The following is a 24,111-nucleotide window of genomic DNA, read 5'->3' on the forward strand; positions in this document are numbered from 1 at the left end:
GTTATTAATCCCCATTAACAAGGAGCAGGCTTAGGAGTTCAGGGGTATCACACACAAAATAAATACTAGAAAATAGTACTAGAAAAAAAGCTTAAAAAATAAAATTAAAAGCTTAAGCCCAAGAGGCATGAAAGTGCCTGTAGTGAGGATTTCCTGAGGCAGGGTCTCTGTCCTGCCCGGATCCTCCCTCCCTGGGAGCACTGGTGGCCAGGCTGGGCTGGACTGGAATACCAAAGCAGGGGCTGATTAACCACTGGTGCTTTCAAGTGACCTGCAAATGTAAGGTCTGAGTGTGGCAGCGGAGAGGAGGAGACCTGGCTGTCACTGAGATTGGAGGAGACAGATGTTTAATGGAGTCCAGGATTACAGAGCTGCCAGGCTTCACATATAATCACCAGCTTCTTTGGTTTCCTCTTTTCTTCTCCCCTTCTTCTGGGTCTGTTACAGGGTCAGGGGCTGGGGGAGGAGGGGATGGAGATTTTCAGATTTCCAGCTAAATTCCTTGAGCTGCCCTTAATACTCCAACCTATTCCCAGCTGAAACCACAGCCTAGCAGTCTGCCAGGGCTCAGAGTGATGGGAGTAGATTTTTTTTTATTTTATTTTTTGAAAATAAGAGTATTTCTCTGCTCAGCAGACTGTGTTTGGCTCACCGAGGCCACACTACGGAGGAACAACACCGCAATCGATAGTGCCCAGATGACCTCGGGCCCCAGGGGAGGCATCTGCCCTACTTCCTACCCATCACCTACCCATGAGGATCAATAGTCCCTGCCACTTCTCACTTAGGGAATGACTCTACAGATGCTTTTTGTATTTATGGGCATTGCTCTACCTTTCCTCCAGTCTTACTCATTCAATTTTTTTATGATTTTTTTTTTTTTTTTTTTGCTTTTTGTACAAAGGAGGAGAGCTAGTGCTTTTTGAAAGCAGAGCCCCAGATGAGAGCCACTGAATTAGAAGGATGAAGGATGAATGTTCCCACTAATAAACAGGGGAGTGGAGGAGGATGGCCTGGCTGCTGCTTAGTCCGACCAACCCATCTCATTCCTCACACCACAACCCTCAAAAAAACCCCTACAATTGTGCTCACCACAGGGATACCTTGAGGCAAAGAGTCCCAAAGCTTAACCACACCAGGAACACAGCACTTCCAAAGTCCCCAAACTTAACCACCCCATCCTTTATACGAACGCAGCACCTCCAAATGCCTCTATGCATCCTCCAGCTCCTGTGCTGCCTCCTTGAGCAGCCCATGGAGGGAGCAGCTTGGCATGGGGAAGTTTCTGGCATGCTGAGAGATGAACGCTGACATTAGACACTGCTGAAGCTCAAGCCAAATTCAGCTCCACAGATGGCAAAGTGAAAGCCATAATTCTGCCCCCAAATGGAAGAAACATATAAGAGAAAGTAAGTGTGGAGTTTAGGCACAAATAATGACACCACGAAGACCGAACATAGGTCCCAAGACTGAGGGGTAGTGGGAAACGCAATCTCAGATGCCTGTGCATTTCATGGGATGGAGAGACCCTGGTGGAATATCTTATTCTGCCATAGATGGCTCATCTGGGGCATTTCCAAGACCTTGAACTGGCTCCTCACCCTATCACCCCATTTTTCTGTTACATACATCCCTCCTGGAGCACACAACAAACCCAGCAGGAGGTGTAGCGCGTCCCTACTCTTACAGCTGCTTGCTCCTAGGATACCCAAATGAGTTAAAATCAAGCTAAACTCTGACTTTTTGCCATAATATGCATTATGTCAATAAAGAATTATTCCGAGAGAGTCAGCAGCACAATGTGCTGCAGTTTTGCCAGTGGGCCAAATTGCTTTTATCGTTCTTGGCTGGCATATACGGGCTCTCACACAGTGTCTTTTCCATCCTCAGCTGAGCATCCATGCGGGTTTTTCCAACCATGCAGTCATTTCTCAGAGGGCATCTGACCTTATTTAACAGGCCCTTAATTAGGTGAAAGCTAATGCAGGGAGAGCAGAGTTCAGCCTCCGATATTGCTGAGGGTGATGAGTGGTATTTTAAGGGCAGGCAAGAAGAGTCAGAGAACAAAAGTTGCCTCCGCCGCCAGCTGGGATTACACTCACGGCTTGTTAGAGATCGACTGAACTCTAGGAACTTCTCTTCCCTACGTGTTTTGTCCAGGAATGCCCCAAAGCAGGGTATTAGGGCAATGAAATGGTCAGTTCAGAGCCTCATTCTTTTGAGGATGTAGAGAGAGCTAAACATGACGCATCTTCATAAATAGTTTATTTCTGCATTTTATTTGGGCCTCTTAGAAGCTCTGATGACCCTGATCTTACCTAGCACGTCAGCCTGGTCCAGGAGCAGCCAATTACTCCAACACAGGGACCATACTGCCAATATCCTTCCCTCCTAGCTTTCAGAAGTTGAAGAGTAAAGTCCTGCAGAAGATTTAAGCATCTCCAAAGAGTGAACGTGCACAGAGCGGTCACCTTTCATGCACAGCAGCCCCTTCTGCAAGATGACAGACACTGCCCCCAAAACCTTCAAGGCAACAGAGTTAATGATAGACATCAGCAACAGCAATGCCGATGTTTATGACAGCTTATGGGTGTCTCTTTTTAATCCCCAGGTCAAAAAGTCGGATTTATTAGGCAATCTCAGCATGCCGTTTTCAAACACGGTAATTCCTGTCTTTTCCGGTGTCTTGGACCAATGATGAAAAACATGGTCTGCATGCAACTTTATGGCTCGCAAACAAACAAATGCAAATTAAAAGGAAAAACTCTTGAGTTATTTTTAAAACTTGTGATCTTGAGCCAGTGTTTGTGAGGACAGGCTTGGGCTGACAATCCCTTGGAAACAGCCTCTCCAAGCCGAGGAGTTAATGCTAATTGAAATCTTGTGCAAAGACCACATTTGAAGAAATTAAGCTATAATTAGGTAAAGTTATTAATGATTGCTTTAACTAATTGATATGATAACACAAGCAGCAGACAAGATTTTAATCAGTGGTCACGAAATCAGAAGTAAACCAAGCAGTCACCACCTCTTCCTTTGCAGCTAATTTGCACACAATAATTCTGTTGCAGATAGTGACTCAGAGGCAAAGGGAAGAAGAATAAATCTCAGGAGACAAATAGGTAAAAGCTTCCCCCGTTTTAATGAGAAACAGACAGAGAAAGGCCAAAAAGAGCCTGTCAACATGATTTGTGATACCGTTACTTAATTTTTACCAAATGCTTTTTCTGCCATGCTTTAGTTGAAGTACATATTTATTTGATATTTCATTGGCAGCGTTTAAAAGAGACCCCCGCAATACCTATCTGATTCTGCTACGCATGGCCCTCCCAGTCTCACCTTTGATATATTGTCGTTTTTTAGGGCATGATAGTATAGATATGGGTTATTCTCAGATCCTGGATGCCTTTCTGCCAGTTCACAGGGAGGAAGCACAACTTTCCACTCACCTGCACAAAACCAAACTGCCTGCACAGACAGGGACAGCAAATCTCCTTCATTGAGTAAAAGACAGGGTTACTCATAAACCATTTGCAGAGTCTTCTCTAACCATTAGTTAAACCAAAAGGAGGAGACAGCTCAAAGCCTTGGAATTTTAATAAAATAAAGTTGGGGCCTCTTGCTGTTTGCCTTCTGTTTTTTCAGCCTTTAAGTTCGTTTTCTCTAGCTCTTCCCTTTGATCCCCCGATATCAAAGGGAAGAGCGAAGTTTCTCATATCTTGGAGTTGCTTCCAGGTGCTGCATCAGCTCTGCGAAACCCAGAGCTGGGAGAGACCCAGGAGCTTGACATGCTGAAATGGAGGTACTTAGGGGTAATTTTCCAAAAACTAGTCCAGTGCCACAACATCAAATAGCATCCTGCCCCTCCTAACATGCAGAGGTTGTGTGTAAATATCATCACTGCAGCATTTAAGAGGCAAGGAGAGCCGATCATCCTGCGGTGTGGGGACAGCTGGAAGAGAAGAGAGCAAAGAAAAAGGGGTGCCAGGAGTGGAGGAGTAACAGAAAAGCCTGAAAATGAGAGGACAGGTGATGAAAGAGGGATGGGGCTTGGAGAGAGGCAGAGAGAGCAGAAGAGGGCTGAAAAAGGGATTTCAAACCCTGCAGAGAGCTCCAGGGGGCTTGTAGGTTCAGGCGTTTATCTTGGTAGGAGAAAGAGGGTCAGAGAGAGGTGAGAGGAGGAAGAGGGACCTGAGGAAATGTGTGTGTGTGATGGGGAGCAGAGGAGATGCAGAGACACTGAGGATTTCCTTCCCCTGCTCCTCCAGCATTCCCCATCTGCTCCTCATCCCCTCACATCAGCGTGTGAGGCACTGGGCTCTCTGCTGTCTGCACACCAGAAAGAAAGAAAAAGAAAGAAACAGCCCAAGCCTCCAACGTATCCATATCCCCAAGCCCCCAGGGAACACGTCGATGGAGGGACAAGTGAAATTCAGAGAGATAACCAGAGAATTAAAACCCCGGAGCAGCTCCTTCCCTGCTGTTACCACACAAGACCTCCCGGTCAGTCGGAAACCCCATCCTGCTTGTAGGTTTGGTGGCAAACCTTCTCCTCTGCTTCATTTGATCACTCTCCCTGTAAAGTATGTATTTATTATATATAGCAGAGCCCTTCTGCTGGTGACAAGCTGCTGCATCCTGCTCCTGAGAGCAGGGCATGTCTCAGGTAGTGGTCGACATTCAGGGGGCCTGCAAGGGTGGACCACAGGGCTGTGGTGGACGAAAACCATCTGGGATAAGATGAAGAAATTGGTTTGTCATTGGGGCTCCCATTCCCACTGAGGGTTGACGAGTGATGAAGCTGAGCCCAGGAAAACTATTTTTGATGGAGTAGTTGAACATCCAACAGAACTGCTGGTATCTCTAGGGCACAGGCAAGGTTGAGCCCTGAAGACTGAGGTTGGAGAAACCTTGGGCTATGCCTGCCTTTGGAAGGTCAGGTCAAGCTTTCACTCTCCTGTCCCTCACCTCCACAGACCTTGCAGTATTTAGGGATTTCTGTGGGCATTGAAAAGTTTTGATAACTCAGGGCATCATCTGTTTATGAAAAGGACCATACTACAAGGCTTGTACAACGGAGCCAACACATCCTCCCCAAGGCCAGCTTCTTCCATGCCACTCTCCATCTTGTCTTCAATCCCTGCACCTTCTCCGTGCCCTTTTCACTAAACTTTGGGTTTCAAAGATGGGTGGGTGGAGGTGGTCTAATAAATGACAGGGAAATTGGGACTGGATTCTCCATGGGGTTCCATGAACAATCTCTGTGGGGTCCCAATCATCAAAATGAGTCTGCTCACGTTATAGTGGTCAGGGAAATGCATGTAGTTAAAATACCAGCAAGAATACATTCTTGGAAGTTTCTGGAGGAAAAAAGTTACTTTTCTCATCCCAAATTTCATTTCTTTAAGGAAAGGGGGGTAGGAAGTGAGTGAACAGTGGTAAGACTGGGACTGTTTTCACTTTGGCACTGCAGAAGACATCCCATCCTTCCCAGCATGAAGCAGATGAGAAATCCCAGCTCTGTCACCACCACTCCTCACCTTTCTCCTGGGTTATTATCATTTTACAGCCTTGCTTATGAAGATGAATGGACAGAGTTGCTCTGCTCCCCACGTCGTATTTGAGGTATGTGAGGGCTGGAAACACAGAAGCCCTCACAGAGACAAAACATTTAAAATAAAACATTTCAATCAGAGGAAACGACCATCACAAATAGCTTGGAAATGATCAATTCCAGACAACCCCAGCCACCTGAAGAGGAAGTGAGGAAGGTCTGTAAAATCAAGACAGGTGAAGAGGGGACAATCATTCACTCCTGCTTCTTATGAGGCAGAAATTAGTGGGTGGACAAACATAATAGTGGAAGAGTGGAGTGGCCTGCTGGAACACTGCTGGAAAGTGGCCTCCCAAACACAGACCCTTCAGGCAGTTCATGAAGGCAATAGGAAGTGTTTCAAGTTGTTTTTTTGTTTGCTTGTTTGTTTTTTTTTTTCTTCTGTCTGGTGCCATTTACATGGTGCAAGGTCAGGAGGATAATATTTACTCAATGAATCACTGAACTCTAACCCCTGCGTGAACACACCACACTTGGACTGGGCGCTGAAGCCATGCAGTAGGGCACCCACATCACCCTACCACATTCCCTCTTGGCTCCGTTTTTTACCTAGGCATCCTAAAGATCCTCACAAGCACGCACAAATTAACCAGTTACAATAAGTCCCTGCATGTCCACAAGGCTAATTGCAAAACAATTAATTTCTTCATGCAAAACTAGTTCTCCCAACTCAAAGAGCAAACTTCCTTAAAGTCAAGCACTGTGCTGAAACCAGCCACAATTCCATGTTGAACACCCAGACTGGCTCTTCCCCAATCTCTGGCTGCTAATATTTTCAATAATACAAACACTAATAACACAGCAGGAATGTCACAATAAAATTGGCCTGCACCCCAGCAGGCAGTGTCCCACACTCCAGATCACCACGTCTCAGAGAAGCTCCAGCTTCTCCAAATACTCCGTTTGGAGCCAAATGATTCAGCGTTGCATTTACCCACCCTATCCATGTCGGTGGCAGATGCAGCCACAGTTTGAATGGGGGTGGAGAGCAACGTGGCACACAGCAGATGCAACAGCAGCTCCTCGTCACGTAGCCAGCAGGATGTGGACCACATAAGGCAACACTTGGGGGTGTTTTCTCCCCCCATGGTCTGTGCCCCAGCCCCTCAATAATCTCCATCAGTGTATAAATGCAATGGTTTCTAAGCACAATCATTAGATATTTAACACAGCACAAGGCTCTTTTGTGGGAGCTGTTTTCACTCTGAGAATTTCAGGCCAAATTCTGCCATCCGTTGCATGGCCAAGCCAAAAAATTTCCCAACAGCGTGGTCTGTCAGGGTTTCTTACCTGCTTCTCTGACATGATATAGAGGTGTTCATGATCCACTGAGAAGGCCATATCCCGTAATACGGGGCCAGTGTCCACCACCTGCACGATCTCATACTCCAGCGTGTTCTTGGTGGTGCCATCCACACGGATCTGCAGGGCAAAAACAAAAGCAGGCAGAGAACATGAGTGTTTTTCCTCCTTCCATTTAGACTGTAGGACAATCCTTGGAGAAAAGCATTCTCGTTACATTTTTCAGACAACAACCACTGTCATCACAAAATAAACTTTTCCCCTGCCTCCTCACTTTAAGGATAAAGCAGTTTAACTGCTTTTTTTTTTTTGGTCCCATCGACACAAGAGAACTGAAGAAGAACAATCCAGAGCCTGCTCATTTTTCTCTGGCACTATCAGTGTATTACTGTTGTTGACTGGACAAATCTACCCAGCTGAAAATGGTGGCACAAAGGGCAGAATTTGCGATGATGATGTGCAAAAGAGAAATAAAAAAACACACAAGAGCCTACCGGACTGACTCACTCAAATGCTAGTCAGACGCTATTATGGTTCTTATTGCTAATATCCCATGGGGCAATATATTACTGCAGAACGCACAACACAACACAGGCTATTTCTCTTCTTGATGATCTGTATCTGATATTGAAATCTGTCCTGCACAAGTACGGGACCGTATGATTCCAGCCACATCTCATAACAAGGTGTCACGGAGGAGCATCAATAACTGGGATGATGAGAACGGACCTGATACACAGCCCTGCTCTACCCCTGATAGGAAACCAGTGCTATGGAAGAAAGTGCACAAAACTGTAGGTTTCTGTCTTTGCTGGTCTCAAGCCAATTCCTAAAGATTGGGCTGAAAACCAGCTGGAGAAGGTTTCTAATCCTTTCCGTTAGTACGATCACAATTCAGGATAATCTAGCTATCCATAGGACTGTTGGGTCCCTCTGGATATTCAGGAAAACCCATGAGCATGTGTTTCAGAGTTGCATCCACATTACTTCTCTCCCTTGCTATCTTCAGAAAATCTTCAGTTCCACAGCAACCCAAACATTACAGTGCCCTTCTCTAGAAAAAACAGAGTTTTAGGTGATCTGCTTTGTGCTCCACATCATGACCTCCATCCCTTCCTGAGTAAAGCAGGTCCCTGGCTTCCCTGATTTGTAGTTGTGTAGTTTGATAATTGAGGGGAAAAAAAAAAAAAAAAAAAGGGAAAAAAAAAAAAAGGAAAAAAACACCCAAAAGGAAATAACAAGCCCTGGAGAAGTGATGGTATCAAGACCCATTCCCACTGTTCCCTGGCACACAGTCCATGAGCTCGTTCCTTCTGTCTCAACCTTTCAGCCAAGAAACTGAGCCTGAATCATCTTCTGTGTTAGAAAGGCAAAGAGAAAGGAAGAGAGGGAATGACAGAGGGTCTGGAAAGCCTAAAAAGGGCAGCACTGATATACAGATTTTTATCTTTGTCCTTTCCCTATCTACCCAACCATATGACAACACCATATGACAAGAAAGAAACCTTATTCTGGAACGACGGGGGACATGAGGACCTGGAAAATAATCTTCCATAACCCTGGCAAGATGGGGGACATGAGGCTGAGAGGATTTAGAGGGGCTCTCTGTGACCAAAAAGGGTGTGGAGGGTGCTCAGGGATGCTCAGATCCCATGAGACTGCACAGCCTACGAGGGGCCGGGCATTGACCATTGGGCTGGACAATGCAGAGGGGAGGATTTGAGGTTGGTTTGTCGTCTGGATGGGTCTGGTGATGACAGCAACACACTCCACAGCCTTAAGGCAGATGGAGGTTGGGGACTTAAGGCCAGCACCAAGCCTCCCACCGGCTCTGGTTGCCTGGAGGAAAGGGCTCACTCGTGTTCCTCCTGGGGGCCTTGAGCTCCTCTGAGTCTCTACTGGAAAGCAGTCACTGGTGTGTCTTACCCAGGAGGTTAAGGGACAAGATGTCAATGGGATTAGAGTGAGTCGTTCCCTTTAGGACAGCCAGAAGACGGGAAGGACACACGGAAAGGACTGAAGGTCAAAAGATGTGGGTGCCTGTATGATAGGGCTCTGCCCAGGGCAGCCCAGATGCCCCTACAGCAGGACCCTTTCCGATTTCCCATAGGGAATGCACCAAGTTCTCGCTGGCAGGGAGCAATGTTTGGGCTCTGCCTCAGCTTTTCCTCCTTTCCCCATCCCCTGTGGGTGCCTGTGCCCACCAGAAGCCCCTTGATCTCATCGCCGTGCTAAACAAACCTGACGTCTTTGTCAGGTCTTTGCTTTGACCTTGATTTCTCAGCATCATCAGGGTCAGGTCTGTAGGCCACTGGATATGTAAGCAGCCAGTTATCACTCCAGGCTCAGTCCTCGTCCTCAGCCTTTGCCAGGCCCCATTAGAGGAGAAGGAGCTCAGAGACAGAAGAGGCAGGCTGGAGAAACCGCCGAGCTAACAAACGCCAGGCACAGCCCCCAGGGATCTGTGCTACGGGCTTGGGGCAGGTAAAAGACTCAGAGAGGTTTCACGCTGGGAAAACAGTGACACTCGGAAGGGATTTAACAGCTATTGCTGACCTAATTGGTGGCAAAATCATTATTTTGCAGAGGAGTGGGGGCTCATTCCTCTGTACGTGTGCGTTTGCACACACGTGTGCTCGTGCCTCCCGACAACAGCACGGAGATCTCTTCCTCTAAGCTAAAGCTACGAAATAAAGGAAAAAGAAAATTCAGAAGGCGGCCAGAAAGTCTGGCAGGCATTCACCCACGCCACACAGGCCGTGCGAGCCCCGTGCCAGCAAGGAGGTGATTATCGCGGCTCACAGCCAGGCGTCTGGCTGCTAACTCAAGCCATCCCCTATCCCCTTTTAAACTCTGCCCCTCGTGTGTTCGACCCCAGGCGTAAAGCCCGGAGGGTCCCCATCTTCCCTGCACATTCTTCTCAGGGACGAACATCAAAAAAAACTCAGCAGCAGTTGGAGGGTTTTATTCCCTGCTCGCAGGCATCCATTAGCAGCAGAGCAGTTGGGTTTGGGAAGTTTAAAAAAAAAAAAAAAAAGTCAAAGAAGAGCCAAAGAGCCTATAAAGGGGAAATGAGAAGATTCTCATCAAAGCCTGCAAGTGATCGGCGGTGATGTCAGGGACGCAGATACGATCTCTGCTAGGAAATCTTCCCAGCCTGATGGCTGTGGGGAGCTCAAGGCACGTAGCAGCGTTTTGCTCTGTTCCTGCTCTCCTTCCTTGGCATCAGCCACAAGTCCTAGGTGGTAGAGTTTTCTTCTGACTAAGGGATGGGTATTCTTACCCTAAAGATGTCCTTATCAGGCTGTGGGATTAGAGCCCAGGGGATATTTCTCCTTGAATCTTGCCGCGAACCATGAACCATGAGCACCCCAAGCCCTCACCCAACCCCACCACCACCTCGTACACCCCCAGGACCATCACCCACCACCTCTTACCCCATACCCTGCTAACCCCAAACTACCCCACAGCCCACACACGTGTGCAGAGCTGACGGGGACCCGTTGGTTCAGGCTGCACGTTAATCCTGCTTCCTGGAAGGCTGCACTCACTGGGCTTCGTTCTGCAAAGCCGGCTGCTATTAAAACATCAGCATGATGCTTCCCGAAGGTCAGCCACCAGGGGACCCATTCTGGCAGCTGTTTGTTTGTTTGTCTGAACATTATCTAGGCCTGGCTGTTTATTTACATCCATTGAAGTATCAGACAATAAATATCCTCTCCCAGTAGCAAACAGATGCTTGCACTCGAATGTTCTGGCTAGCGCCGGCTTCAAAACGATCTCCTTAATGAGCAAACAACACTATTAATCTTTAAAGGCACAGGCTCTGGCCTTCCCCGAGCTCTCACCCTGGCCATGGCTGGCCCTACAGGCATCCTGGCAAGGAGCCCATGGGTCTGGAGGATGAAAGAAGGTAAAAGATACCTCCCGTCATTTTACCGGTGCCTTTCAGTGTTATCTGGGTCCCTCCAGCTGCTGCGGGATCCACAGGAGGGCGATGCTTGAACGCAGTCTCCTGGGCAAGCTGGTGGCAGATGTCTCAATCAGACCTTAATGACAGACACAGGTTTTCAAGGTTGGGATCATATGGCTACTGAATTAAGGGGCACGATGAATCCCTTCAAAGCATGGGCATGATCTTAAAAGGGACAACGAAAAACGTTGGGGTTGGAGGATTAAGAAGGAACCGGTGCCTGCAAGCACTTAGCCCCAGTGTTGGATGACAAACCATGGTCATGGCCAAAAAAACAAAGTTCTTTAAGCTCAACAAAACAACAGAAACACCTGCCTCCCAGACCATCATGACCATGGAGCTCTCTTAGCATGCTCATATTTTGCTAGGCTGGATGGGGATGGCCTCTTTTTGGCTTTTGCAAAGTTGGGAAGGCTCTCCCAAATTGCATGTCTCTGTATGCAAACAGCACAGGTTCATCTGTAGAACACCATTTCTGCTAAAAGCCAGCAACCACACGGCTTGTGTTTCAGCCACAGCCTGATATCATCAACTGAATCACTGTTTGGAGCACATGAACATCGCCCCATTTTGTTTTATCCAAGAGAAACCCATTCCGTACACTTTGTGCTATCTGCTCTGCTGTGTAAATCCCAGCAAATTAAGCATGGACAAATAGTTGTCTTCAAAATTATTTTCAAAAGCTTACTCCATGGAAAAGCTCACAGCACTCCTGCTACCACATCAGCTCTATTTTCCTGTCCCATTAGCCCGGACTTGTCACTGGCAGCAAAAATTGGCATCGTTTCCACCGTGCCGGTTGAGTTCAGCTGCTTCCTACTCATCTAGAGCCATCACCTCCTGCCCAGAGCATCGTTCCTGGCCCTGTAGAGCCAAAATGACACCCATGCCCACACACACACATTAAGTCCTCTGGATAAGGCATTTTAAACCCATCCAGGTCCCCTGAGACGTGGTCAGGAGCAGGATTACAGGTGGATGATGGCTGGCCAAGAAGACAGCCGTAGACACTGGTTGGCTGGTCGTCACTGCAAATAATTAAATCGTGCAGAATCAGCAAACCCCGGGCTGATGAAAAAGGGAATTCATCATTGCCAGCCCCAGTGCTCGCAGCCGGCACTGCAGCAGCTCCCAAATCACACTGCAGGTTTACTTTGGACACAAAAATCACCCCGTTTCCCAAGGGAGGTGATTAGGCGGCTGCAAGGAAGGGTGGCTTGCAAAGGCAAAGCCCGAGGGATCACAGAATCAGATCCCTCTGCCTCCACCTGGGTGCAAGGGAGCAAAGGCGGTGGCACCGGCTCTGGAAGGAAGAGAAATATTTTTTGGACAGGGAAAACCAGACCTGGCAGCACTGCCTCCGTCCTGGCCGTTCCCCGAGGCCTCCCTTCTTTGTCCGCCCTGCCTCTCCTCCCAGGGCTTCTCACTGAAATCACCATCATTATTTCTCAGTATTGGATTAAGGCTCAGCAAACCTCATTTCTAGGAGATCCAAGCGGCCCCGCACATCAATCCAGGCTGCTCTGAGCAGTGCCCAGCCACAGCCTTACGACTGCACGGGGGCCTCTAATACTTTATTGCTTTTCCAATATCAGTTCCTCCCCGTTTTATGAACCTAATGTTCCCCAGCGGACGCTGGGACTGCTGGCTGCCGTTCCTGGCACGGCGAGGGGGGCAAAAGCACAGCAGACAGAGCATGATCTAACGTCAGGCTGTTATGATGATAATCTATTTCTGCTCTTCCATTGATTTGGGTTCCATGAAGTAGCTGCATTGATCTGGGCGAAGACGGGGAAGGGGCTGGTGATGCGCCCCGTTCCTCCCCTTCCCCTCCATTTTGGCATGTGTTTTCCAGTCGAATCATCCGTCCTAATTTGCCTAAAGCCTATTAGCAGGAGATCAATTTCTAATAACACACGGTATTTCAATAACCCTGTCCATCTACCGATCCAAGAGGCTTTTAGAAACACTAATTGAAAAAAAAAAAAAAAAAAAGCAGAGGGTGAGGCATCTCCTCCTTGTGCCTGACAGCCAGCAGCCCTCTCACTTCTCCCGCACAGATGTTTCGAGGTGCTGCTTGTGTGAACGGTGCCAGCCCCTCTGAGCACACATCTCAGAGCACCTTCAGCCATACGGAGAGCAGGACCCTGGCAAACCAGGTGTTCAGCCTCAACCCTCACTCTTTCAGCGCTGCCCAGGCCCAGATGTGTGGTGACAGCAGCCACGGTCATGCAAGCCAACCTGGGGAGGAGACCAACCCCGGCATTTGGCTTCCAAGGCAGCCTAAACTTGCAACTTTTCCCCAGTTTTCACCTCTAAATCTCTGTCCCATACCATCCGCAGGCATTGTACCGTAATCCTCCCTCCACATGAGTATGTGACATGACTCCTAGATGCTTCAGGGGCACTGGGTTACAAGGGATCAAGCCTGCAGTGATCTCAGATACACTGAAATGAACCGTCTGCTTTGGTCCTGCAAGCCAGGAGACAAACTCACAGCAGGTAGAGTCCTTTCTTTCGTTGCCCACCGCAAGTGACTGCCGTGCCATTCCACTTCATCTACCCACCAACACGTAGAGCAAGAGATACTTCTGCCTGCAATGGATTTATGAGCTAAAATGGATGTAAAAAAAAAAAGCCAGCCTTGCATTCTGGGCTTGGACAGCACCTACCATAGCAGCTTGATGGTATCTGCTCCCAGTGCCATAAAAATAATACTTAGAGCTTGAAGCTGCAGGGCTTGCCCCAAACTGAAATAGCTGCACTTCAAGCTTCAGAGATGGACACGGGGGGGAAAAATTCAAGGAGGTGACCGGGTCCTTTCCCTCTCTTGGCAGGGAGCACATCAGGTGTGTGCAGCTCTCACGTCCACCAGCCCATTCTTTGACAGATGACATCATTTCTGAGAGCATGGTTTACATACGCTCCCCTGGCGCTCCCTGATTGATAAATTAGACACTCACAAGCCACGTGCTAATCAATGCAAATCATTAGTTTGTAACAACACCGGGCAGGCTCGGCAGAGCTCATTTTTCAAGGTAATGGTCTGCCAAGTGATTGGTGTGCAGCAGCGAGTCCTGCCAGATCTAAGGGCAGGCTGCTGGCTCTTACCTATGGCATGGGGCTGAGGCCTCTGCTCTCCTGTCCCCGTGCTGAGGACTGGGCTGTGCTGCTTGATTCAAGAGCCAAAGCCCCAGATCTGTTCTTCCTTCCCCTTCCTTTGCACGGAGCATCACAGCTCCTGGCCCTTGCCTGAGCTCTGGTGACAGTGGCCACCTTGGTCCCAGGTATCTTGGATCTATGTATCACACTGCCAGGCACCCCAGGAACACTTGTACTTATTTACTCCTAAAATAAAATCCGTTTGAGACTGAAAAAGCATGCTTTGCCCCTTTTCAGTGGGAAATGAAGCAGGATGCTAAAAGCATCGACCCGTAGCTATGTCCTAGGAAATGGCATCCTGACCACAGTGACAGCTCTGAGATTTGATGCCTGCATCAGGCATGTGTTTGGCCAAACTAATAGGACGTTTGAACACTGTAGCCACCAGATTTTGTACCCAAAGTTTTGTCTTCAGGCTCTTAAACGTGTTGCCCAGCTGAGCGGGTACTTCGGGAAAATAAAACTACATCAGGGAAAGGACCTGATACCACTGACCAGAGACAAGGGAGGGCAGGAGCATGGGACAATTTTGCCCATTCCTCAATCTGCAAGGAGCCCAAACATCCTCTGGGTCTGCTTCCTGAGCACCACGGGGTCAGCCACACTGGGAACAGAGCAGTCTCTTCATCCATGGGTTAGGATCCCAGTGGATCACCCCAAAGGCCATCCCAGTGCCACGCTGCTCATGGTCATTGCTGTTAGGCTTTGGGATCTTGCACTTGTCCATCTGCGGCACATCTGTGGCTACTTTACAGCAATAAGGTCATCTCCTCCTATTCACACCACCCCATTGTATGATCTGAAATAAAATCCCCTGGATTTATCAGGTGTGGGGTTTTTCTAGGATGCCACAGAGTTTTAATTCTCCAGCATGAAGGAGTTGGGATGTGCATAAAGCCACCGGCCAGGGCAGGAAGGGCACAGGTCCCCAGCTACTTCAGTTTCTCCCAAATTGGTGGAATTTCATTACGGGCAACATTTTTGGGAGGGGACAGCTAGCTTTTTAACATTTACCCTGTTGCTACCACTAGTCCTGCTTCCTCTTGCAGAAAGCGTAAATAAAGGATTTCAGTCAGAGTGGATTTTGGTTGATATTAAGGGAGTAACGATGAAAAAAAAAAAAAAAATTAAGAAAATTGAATTTCGATGTATAAGAACATTCCTTGGGTGGTGGCTCCCATGGTGCACAACCCCAAATACCTGCTCACCTCTGGTCAGCTCTTAAGCAGGGCTCAAAGTATAGATCAACACAATTCAGATAAGTAGCATGACCAGAAAGGCTCAAAACCTTACTGGCTTTGGGGTCAGAGATGCCCAAAAGCAGAGCCTGTGTCCGAATGGCCAAAGATATCAACACAGTGTTGGTCTAAGGCACAAATCCCTCCACGGCACCGCTCGGAGGTTGTGGCAGAGAGTTGTACGGGATGTTCTGAGGACAGACGGACAGCGGCAGGGGCTGGCTGATACAAGTCCTTTATAAGGGTCCGTTCATGGGGCTGAGAGACCAGAGATGAGCTCATCCTGCCGTGCCAGGAACGCGGTGACCCGGAGGGCTGGGAGCCCCGCGGGGGGCTGCAGAGCAGCTCCACAAAGGGCTCTTTGACTGCGGCCAGACGGGGCGAGCTCTGAGACACCCACGGATCCTCATGACTCCATCTGCCTTGAGAGGCAGCCAGCTGCCCTTTGGCAATGGGAGGAATGCACAAACACAGGGACCCGAGCACTTGCATGGGTACATTGGCAGGAGAGCACCAAAAGCAGGCACAGAACGGCAAAATTCATCACAGCACCATGCCATGGGGGGGAAATATTCAAGGAGGTGGGGGCACAGAGGCACCCAGTGGTACCCTGCCCATCCTAAATCCATCAGCATGGATTTAGGGTGTGCTTTAGGGGGTCTTGGTCAGCAGCAAGGGGTCCTGGGGTGATGTGAAGATTTGCAATTTCCCTTTAGGGCACATCAGAGGCAGACCGAAGCTCCTGTTTTGCTGAGGATTTGGGCACTTTCACCACTTTCACCAAACCATGCAGATCAAAAATCTTATCCCGGAGATTATCTCTCTGCTCGAGTCAGGCTTTCTGGTCTTGTGGTGATGTTTGCGTCAGGCACTGGTGCTAAATTGCAGCAGAAAAGGCAGAGAAATGGGCTGATAGGCTGGGAGTGAATAACTAAAAGCTGAGAAACCCAGAGGCTGGAGCTCTTTGCTCTCTCCTTTGGGACAAAGGGGGATCAGGGTGGACGGACAGAGCAGCAATTTGGGAACAATCCCTGCCAGGGGTTGTTATCTCTAAAGCAAGGGGAAAAGGGACCCTGAAAGAGGATCTCCCCAAGGAAATCAGCCAGCCCAGCCTCTCTGTCCAGTCCTTTTTTGTTGGTTGACATCCCTGGGGCTAAGGTCGAGATAATGAGGCCCCACATATCTCTGGGCCCCAGACCCACGACCAGGTTGTGCTCTGCAAAGGTTATCGTGATTCAATTGCTGCCTGTTTCAGCTCCTGGGCTTCTCAATGCCAAGGTGACCTATTAAGAACTTAATATCAGATAAAAAACACAGCCCTTGAAGCCTTTCTAACCTTCATAACCTATGTTTATCCACAGGAGAAAAACAAAAAGGGGGGAAAAGAGAGAGAAAGAGTGAAAGCTTATCTTCCAGTACTGCCTCAGATAAGAGGGAAGCACCATCTGGGGACAAAGCTCCACGTTTGCCCTTTCTCCCTTTTCAGGAACCTGCCAGAGGAATGATCCAGCCCTGTCCTGGAGCACCAACCCTCCACTGAAGGCTGCTCTCATGTGCCGACCCACCACCAGTTCCTCTTCTCTCATCTTTGACATCTGACCATGCGACATGTCTCTGCTTCCCAAGGCCTCCTCTCATGTCCCATCAGCCAGCCTCTAGTTAGTGACCCAAAGCCATTTGCTACTCGTTTCATCTTCCAAAACCACTACAAAATTCTTGGTCCTACCAAAGCAGCACATCGCTTGGCTGGACTCACCTTCAGTCTGCAAGGTGTTCCCAGCCACTGCTTTGCTCTCCACATTTTTCATCGAGCCACCTACGGATTGGATGATTTTTAAGGGACAGCTTCCATGATTAAAGGAAATGGCAAATGGAAGCTGTTGAGATACGAAAAGGGGACCCCAAAAGATGTCACCAAAGCAGCGTGCATCACTGCACGGCCCTCAGCTCAGAGGGTTACAGAGGGGAGGGAGCGATCACACAACCACAGCTCTCAGCCCATTCCCACAGACTCCTCTAGACAGGGCTGGAGAGAGGCAAAAAATCGATCGCTATTGGAAATCTTCAAATGAGAAGTATTGTGTAAGTCAAGTAATTATTACCTGCGATAGCAGCGTGTATCGCCAGACCCTTAATCATGGGGATCCCTTGCGCATCAGAGTGAGACAAATGCGTATTCAAAGCCCTGGATTGAATTATCTAAAAGCAAGAGACAAATTTTGAAATAACGTCTAAGTTGGCACGTTTTTAACAAGGGTAAATGGAAACTTGCAAGGAAATGCAGCCTCTGAGGAAGGCAGGGAGCGCCTTCCTTCCAGCCAGGCACACCTCATCCTCTGCAGAGCATCAGCACAGGGCTACGGGGGCAAAGCTGCCCACCCCGTGGAGGAAACGGAGCCCTCTGTGTGCACTTAAAAGGATTAGGAGGTCTGCTGGGAGCTGTCCTAAAGGAGCTGTACGGCACCAAGGGCAAGGCATAAGGCACAATCAAGAGAGAATTAAGAGAGTCGGAGGGATTTAGCAGGCAAGTGCTGACATATTATTCCACTTGGATGGAAGCAGGGGATCCCTGGGGGAGGAGGAAGGCTGCCTGAGCCATTCAGGTTGGGGCCTGATTGCTGATTTGGGACTCAGATGCTACAGCGAGCTCTTGAGCAGGTCGGGCTGCCCAATGGAAGGAGTCAGAAGGGTTTTCGTGAGTCTAACATGACCCATGGCATTGAGCTGGTCCAAAAACCTCTCACCCAGAGGAACTGCAGATGAGATAGGAAATGTAATGAAGAAATCCTAAGAAACCTGAGCAGAAAGGGGGCCCCAAGGGACCAATCTCTAGGGATGCTCACAGCCAAGTGATGCACAAGGACCACAGCCCAGCAGGGAAGCCTGAGCAGAGGCAGTGAGATGTGCTCCAGGCCTCTACCAGCCCACACATCTGCAGCTCCCTTGGTGCCCCACAGCTCCATGCTCGCCTCTAAGCTGGTTAGGTGATTTGATGGACCACAAGAATTTGTCCTGGCCCAAAGAGATGTCATCTCCCAGGCCCTTTATTTACTTTTTTTTTAAAGTATCAGTCTTGTCTGAGGCGAGACAGCTAGTTACTTTTCTTCTAATGTAAGAGATTAGGATGTCTGAGCCCTACAAAGACCATCCCATATGCAGTTGCCCTGTAAAGTCCTGGAGGTCTGGAGCTTGCCACGTACATATCCTGCCCCAAAACCTCTGGGTGACACAGTACACATGCCCCTGGGTGGTAGTTTCCTTGCAGAGTAGAAACTGTGCCCCAGACATCATTGCTGTAGTTGGATGCTTCAATAGAAGAATTTGGGACAAAATATAGGATGGATTCCCAAAAGTGTTGGCCACACTGCTGTGTCTCAGGACCCCAGAGAGCCCAAGTTGGATCCTTCCTCACTACCTTGAACGTGTCAAGCAAGGCAGGAGCGTGCAGAAATCTCATCTGCTCTTTCAGTGATGGGAAGGGGATGGAAGAAGAGCTGGGACACGATCCTCTCGTGTCCCCATAGCCCTCGCCTACATCCCATGGGCCTGGGAAAGTCAGCAGGAGGGTGCAACTCCTGGGAGAGGAGGGATCACTTTCCTCTGGGACCTCGAGGTAACCCGGGCAATGAAACTCTACCCGAAGCCGTTCTGACAGGAGGTTGCGGCACAAGGCAAGGCAAGGTCAGGAGTTCAGCATCAATGCAGTGAGTGCCCGTCACCACACAAAAGAGCCGGGGATCAGATATACCTGCACGGCGCTGCCTGGGAGGGAGGGTATTGAGATGTATAATTACTGCTGCTTTCATCCCTGCTGCTCTTCCCCGCAGTTCACATGGCTCTGCTGGCTTTGTCCTTGTTCAGGTTGTCTCGAGCACAGTCCCAGCCAAGGCTGGAAAAGCCTCCAAGGGGCTGCATCCTTCCCTCTCCTGTCCCCAGCTCCTGCACGGGGCTCACCAGACCCTTACACCTTCCTCTAGAGCATCTCCCTGGCACAGATAGTGGCTCGGTAATATAAGGGATGTAAAAGCACAGTTGTTGAAAAATCATAATTCTTCCTTAAAACGATGGCTCGGATTCAGCAAAATCACTCCAAAGAGCAACCAGTTACTTCCATGATCAATTCCAGCTTTGTGCCGGAGTAATTCAATGAGGTTACCCCAGATTTACCCCAGAAGTAGCAGCGGGGACTCTGGAGGAGCTAATGCAGACTGGAGACTGCAAGAAAAGAAACAGGACCTCAAACCTCCAAAGAAGGAGCAATTGCTTTCCCTTGAAGTCCTGCCAGGGCGTGTTAGTGCTCTATTTTCATATCCCCGAAGTTCAAGGGGTTACTTAGTGAAATTCTAAGTTGGGGAGGTTTTAATATGCAAAACCCTGTGCATATCAAGGCACGCAATGATCTTCGTCCAAACAACAGCTTGAAACACCAGAAAAAAATGAGGATTTGCTTGGAAACAGATCCCTGACCGGAATTACCATTTGCTCAGCCTTTCCTGAAGCCTGGTCTCCTTTGGGGGGAAAACCTTCTGTATTTCCAAGGGTTTGTTGTGGTGAGCTTGGATTAATTTTACGAAACTGAAACAAAATGGGGCAAACTCGGGTTTGGAGATCTTCACCTTCCCTTGAGGGTACTTCACAGTGTCCCGATGTTCTTATCACAATGGTCACAATCACGATGACCATATCACAGATGATCCTTGGGACACCAGATTCATGAGTGCATGAAGCTCATTTGTTTTTTGTTTTTTGTTTTTTTTTTTTTTTTTTCTCTCTCCAGATCTCTCTCATAGGACAGAAGTGGAAAAAAGAAAAAAAAAAAAAAAGGAAAAAAAAAAAAAAGGGCATTTCAACATCTGCCTAACCAGTCCTTACCAAGCTACATGTAAGGTTTTCTTGGTCCACGGGACGAGCCTGCACACCCAGTTCGAAAGAAGGGGAGCGAAGAAACTGGGGATGGGCTGCCAATTATTTTTAGTCACTTCCAGCCCAAAATGCTCCTTTCTGGCCGAAGCTTCTCGGCGTGTGCAGCAGATGGCGCAGCTGCAGTGGCTGTCCCGCTGCCACCCACGGTCCCCAAAGCCACCCCCTGTCCCTACAGCAGCCCCAGGGCCATCGGGCAGGACATCCCACCCAAGCTGGCATCCCTCACGAACTGGTGGTTAAATTCTGCTCTTTTTTTTTTATTATTATTGTCTGGGTCCTGCACCGTGCATCGTATTTTAGCACTCTGAATGAATCTTACGCCGACGAAAGCGGGCCACCAGCTGTCCCAAAGAGGGGGGGACACCTCCACAAAGGATGCAGAAGGCACAGCTCCATCACGCGGAGATGGGTGTGCCATAAAACCTCACGTCAGGGCCTCGGGGGACACCGGCATCATTGATAGCCCTGAACTCAGCCTGATCCCCCCCCGGCTCTCCTTGGGACATTCAGAACAGATCAAGACAAAGGCTGGGAGACAAAATGGGCCACGGGGAGCAATCCTGCCTCGGTGCAGGTGCCTCATTTCCATACCAGGAGGCAAAAGCCAAATTTCCCATCACGGGGCTCGCCTCCACGAGCGCTGTCGGTCCGGGTGATGGAGACCAGAGCCCGAGCAGCTGCCCCGGGAGCACCCTTCGGGCTCTCCACATTCATCGGAGCAGACTGGCTCCTCTCATCACGGCCCTAATGGTTCCCACTAGGCTACTATTTCTGTCCAGGACTGACAGAGGAAGGCAGTGTGAAGCCTTTATTTTTGGGACTCCGGGCTATCTTTGAAGGCTTTGTGGTTTAAAGGGACGCGCTCGCTCTCCCTATGACAATCGACTGCTTCTTCTCTCATCTTCAAAGGCCGACGAGAAAACTTATTACCCTGCCAATTTTGTCCTGGGCCAACAGCTCCCTCCCAGCCCTTTGTACGTGTCGGAGTGGAGCAGGGATGAACGTGCCTCTCCTTTTTTTATTATTATTATTTTTGCTCCACTTTTGTCAGGCTCTCTTGGAGGAGGAATAGACGAGCGCTAAGAAAAGGGAGAAACTTGTGTTTGTACACAGATCTCTTGGCAGTCGGGGAAGAAAATACAGAGGGGAAAATATTATTCCGTGCCGAAGCAGCTTGGCACGGGTGGCAGACAAACGACGAGAGGAGGGACACCGAGGGGGGGGAAGAGAGACTTAAAGGAGTTATTTTGGTGGCTGTGGCCTACATCTCTGCCCTACATCGCCTTCCCCTTCCCGTCCCCCAGCCTCAGAGCCCTTCAAAGCTGCTCGCCCTCACCCTATGGCCCTGGGAGCAGAGTGGAGACAGCCACAAGCAGGCTGCCAGCCAGCCAGCTGCCACCTTTGTCCCTGCGGTAGCACTAAAAACACAGCTGGGAAGTGTCTGGGGAATCTGTTTCTCCCTTTATTTATTTTATTATTTATTTTTTTTTACCCCTGAGAACAGTCGCTTTTTTCTTTTTTTTTTTTTTTTTTTTTTTTCCTGGAAGCACGTTTTTCAAACCCAAGTTCGCCCAACCCTTGGATGAAAGTCTCTGCATTTCTTCCCGACAGCCACAGGGTGTCAGCAGCTAGAAGGAATGGTCCCCATAGGAATCCCAGCTCCCCAAAATGTCCCAGCACAGCACCAGCCCTGCTGGGACAACACTATGGGATGGATTTCACCCTGTCCTATCCCACGAGCCCAGTTTTTGCCCCAAACCCCAACACATTGCAAAGGGGCATTGGGTTTTTAGCGTCAATTCTTCCCAAAAATGATCCGAAATGATCCGTGAGCTGGTGGCATGTCCTGGCACAGTGGGACTTGGAGGGGCAGCAGGGTGTCTGGGAGAGGAAAAGCTCCCAGTGGTGACAGGAGTGACAGAATAGGACTAAATTTCCAAATTCCTGTGTTTCTGAAGGGCTGAAGTCAACTTCTAGGAAATATTGGCAAGGGGACTTCAGTGGGATCATGGGCAGACAATTCAGGCCCCAAACCACCACCTTTATGGCCTCATTAGGGCATTAGTTGGGTGTTTCTGACCAGAAAAAGAGACCTTTGCTCTGTTCCACCCATGAACTAAAAACTTCCCTGTGGCTTTCCAGCTTCACCCAGGGAGGGGAACAGCAGTAAAAAGCCCCGAGTCCACGTGCCCAACCAGCCATAATCACAGAATCCCAAAATCCCAGACTGGTTTGGGCTGGAAGGGACCTCAAAGCCCTTTTTTACTTTAAAACCCCCTTCCTCCTTGTCCTACCACCATCTGCCTGTGTGAAAAGTCTCTCCTCATCTTTCCTTTAAGCCCCTTGTAAGTATTGAAGGCTGCCAAAAGGTCTCCCCAGAGACTTCTTTTCTCCAGGATGAACACCCCTGGCTCTCCCAGCCTTTCTTCACCAGGAGGAGAAGCCCTATGCAAGTCCCATGGGTGCCTTTTGCTACTGCTCATCCTATTTTGCACCTCGAGTCCCATCTGTAAAAGGAGAACGGTGAAATCTGCTTTCTTTGAAAAGTCCGAGCAGCATGGGGAAGGAGCTATGCTGAGGATGGAGCGATGCAGAAGCTGTGCAGCCCTGATGTTTCTCTCTAATAGCCTCATCTATTCTCCAAACCATGACACGAGGTGCCACTTCTGGACCCAATAAAGATATTTAGGGATGCAATGGCTGGGGAGAGGCAACCCAAGCCAACCTGCAAACAAATAGATGATGACTGAGCAGCTCCTCTCTGCCTGGCTCCAGAGATGCCTTCCTGTCACCAGTGCCCCGTGCACCTTCCAGGCATGCACTCGGCGAGGAATTCATCTTGTTCAACATGGTCTTCCCGAGAATTAGACATCTCACCTAATGAGTCGGGCAGGCTTCCCCTCCGGTCAATGGGAAGAGACAGGTTTCACCGCAGGGCTGCTGGTGCCATCCTAAATAGGTGTCTCGGGCAGATGGAGTGAATTGCTTTCAGGAGATGCCAGTCTCTCTCCATTATCTACAAACGGCGACTCATTTCGGTTCAGCGCTGATGACTGACACCAGGCGAGACAAATTTCAGCCTGAGTGACTGTCTGGCATCTCCCACAGATGGGCCCTTCACCCTTTCCTTGCTGCCCGCAGGGGAAAAGGTGTGTAGATGGTTTATTACAGGAATGCTTCATTTTGAGGGCAGAGTTTGTTTGCTGAACGTGTCGTACTAAAAGAGCTGCACTGGAGAGACCTTGATCTCTGTCTTTCTTGGGATCCTATGCTAGCACACACTTCTGAACCAACCCATGCAGAGATGGAAGAGCTGCAGACCTAGAGCTGTTGGTTCTTTGGGGTGAGCAGAAAACAACCCACTGGGCATCTTGCAGGTATAAAGACTACCATGGGATGCGATTTCTGCAGTACTGGCAATAGGAAACAAAGGAAAAGCACAATGGTTTTGCAACTACAACCCCTTTTGCACACACACGAACCTTATCCTAGTCGAAATTTCCCATGAACTCATGGTTTCCCAGTTATATCACACTGCTGCAGTCGAGCAAGGAGGCCAGCTCACGGTATATCGAGAGTAAAAAGAGTGTTAATCAGCTGGGAATAGTTAGAGTATCCAATCCTGAGGGTATGCGTTTAACCAGAGAAGTCTGTGTCACATACTCAGTGCTCTCTAAAAACATTTCCACCTTGCTTGACTTAAGCTTAAACCTTGGGCAGGTTTTAGCCAGTACTGAGGCATCTTATTCATACACAACAAAGGATTTAACCAGCTTCATAGTGTTGGAATTTAAACAGTGAAACTGTACGGGTTCATCTGCAGCTCACTGAGTTTTGAATCATGATGGGGTCAGCTTTTAACACACCTTAACCCATTTTCAGGCCTCCATGACCCTGAC

At 48.9% G+C, this 24,111-nt stretch overlaps 1 protein-coding gene across 1 annotated transcript in view; it reads right to left on the reverse strand.

Moving 5' to 3' along the window:
* Positions 1-24,111, reverse strand: part of PLXNA4 (plexin A4) — a gene marked incomplete at its 3' end in the record, with an annotated part of 399,326 nt that overhangs the window by 195,871 nt on the left and 179,344 nt on the right. Inside the window, exon 4 of the mRNA XM_084283189.1 lies at positions 6,905-7,036. Coding sequence (XP_084139315.1) covers positions 6,905-7,036 — 132 coding nt within the window. The remainder of the gene's footprint in view (positions 1-6,904; positions 7,037-24,111) is intronic.

This window comes from Netta rufina, assembly GCF_964035555.1.
Source record: "Netta rufina genome assembly, chromosome: 1".
Classification (NCBI taxonomy): domain Eukaryota; kingdom Metazoa; phylum Chordata; class Aves; order Anseriformes; family Anatidae; genus Netta; species Netta rufina.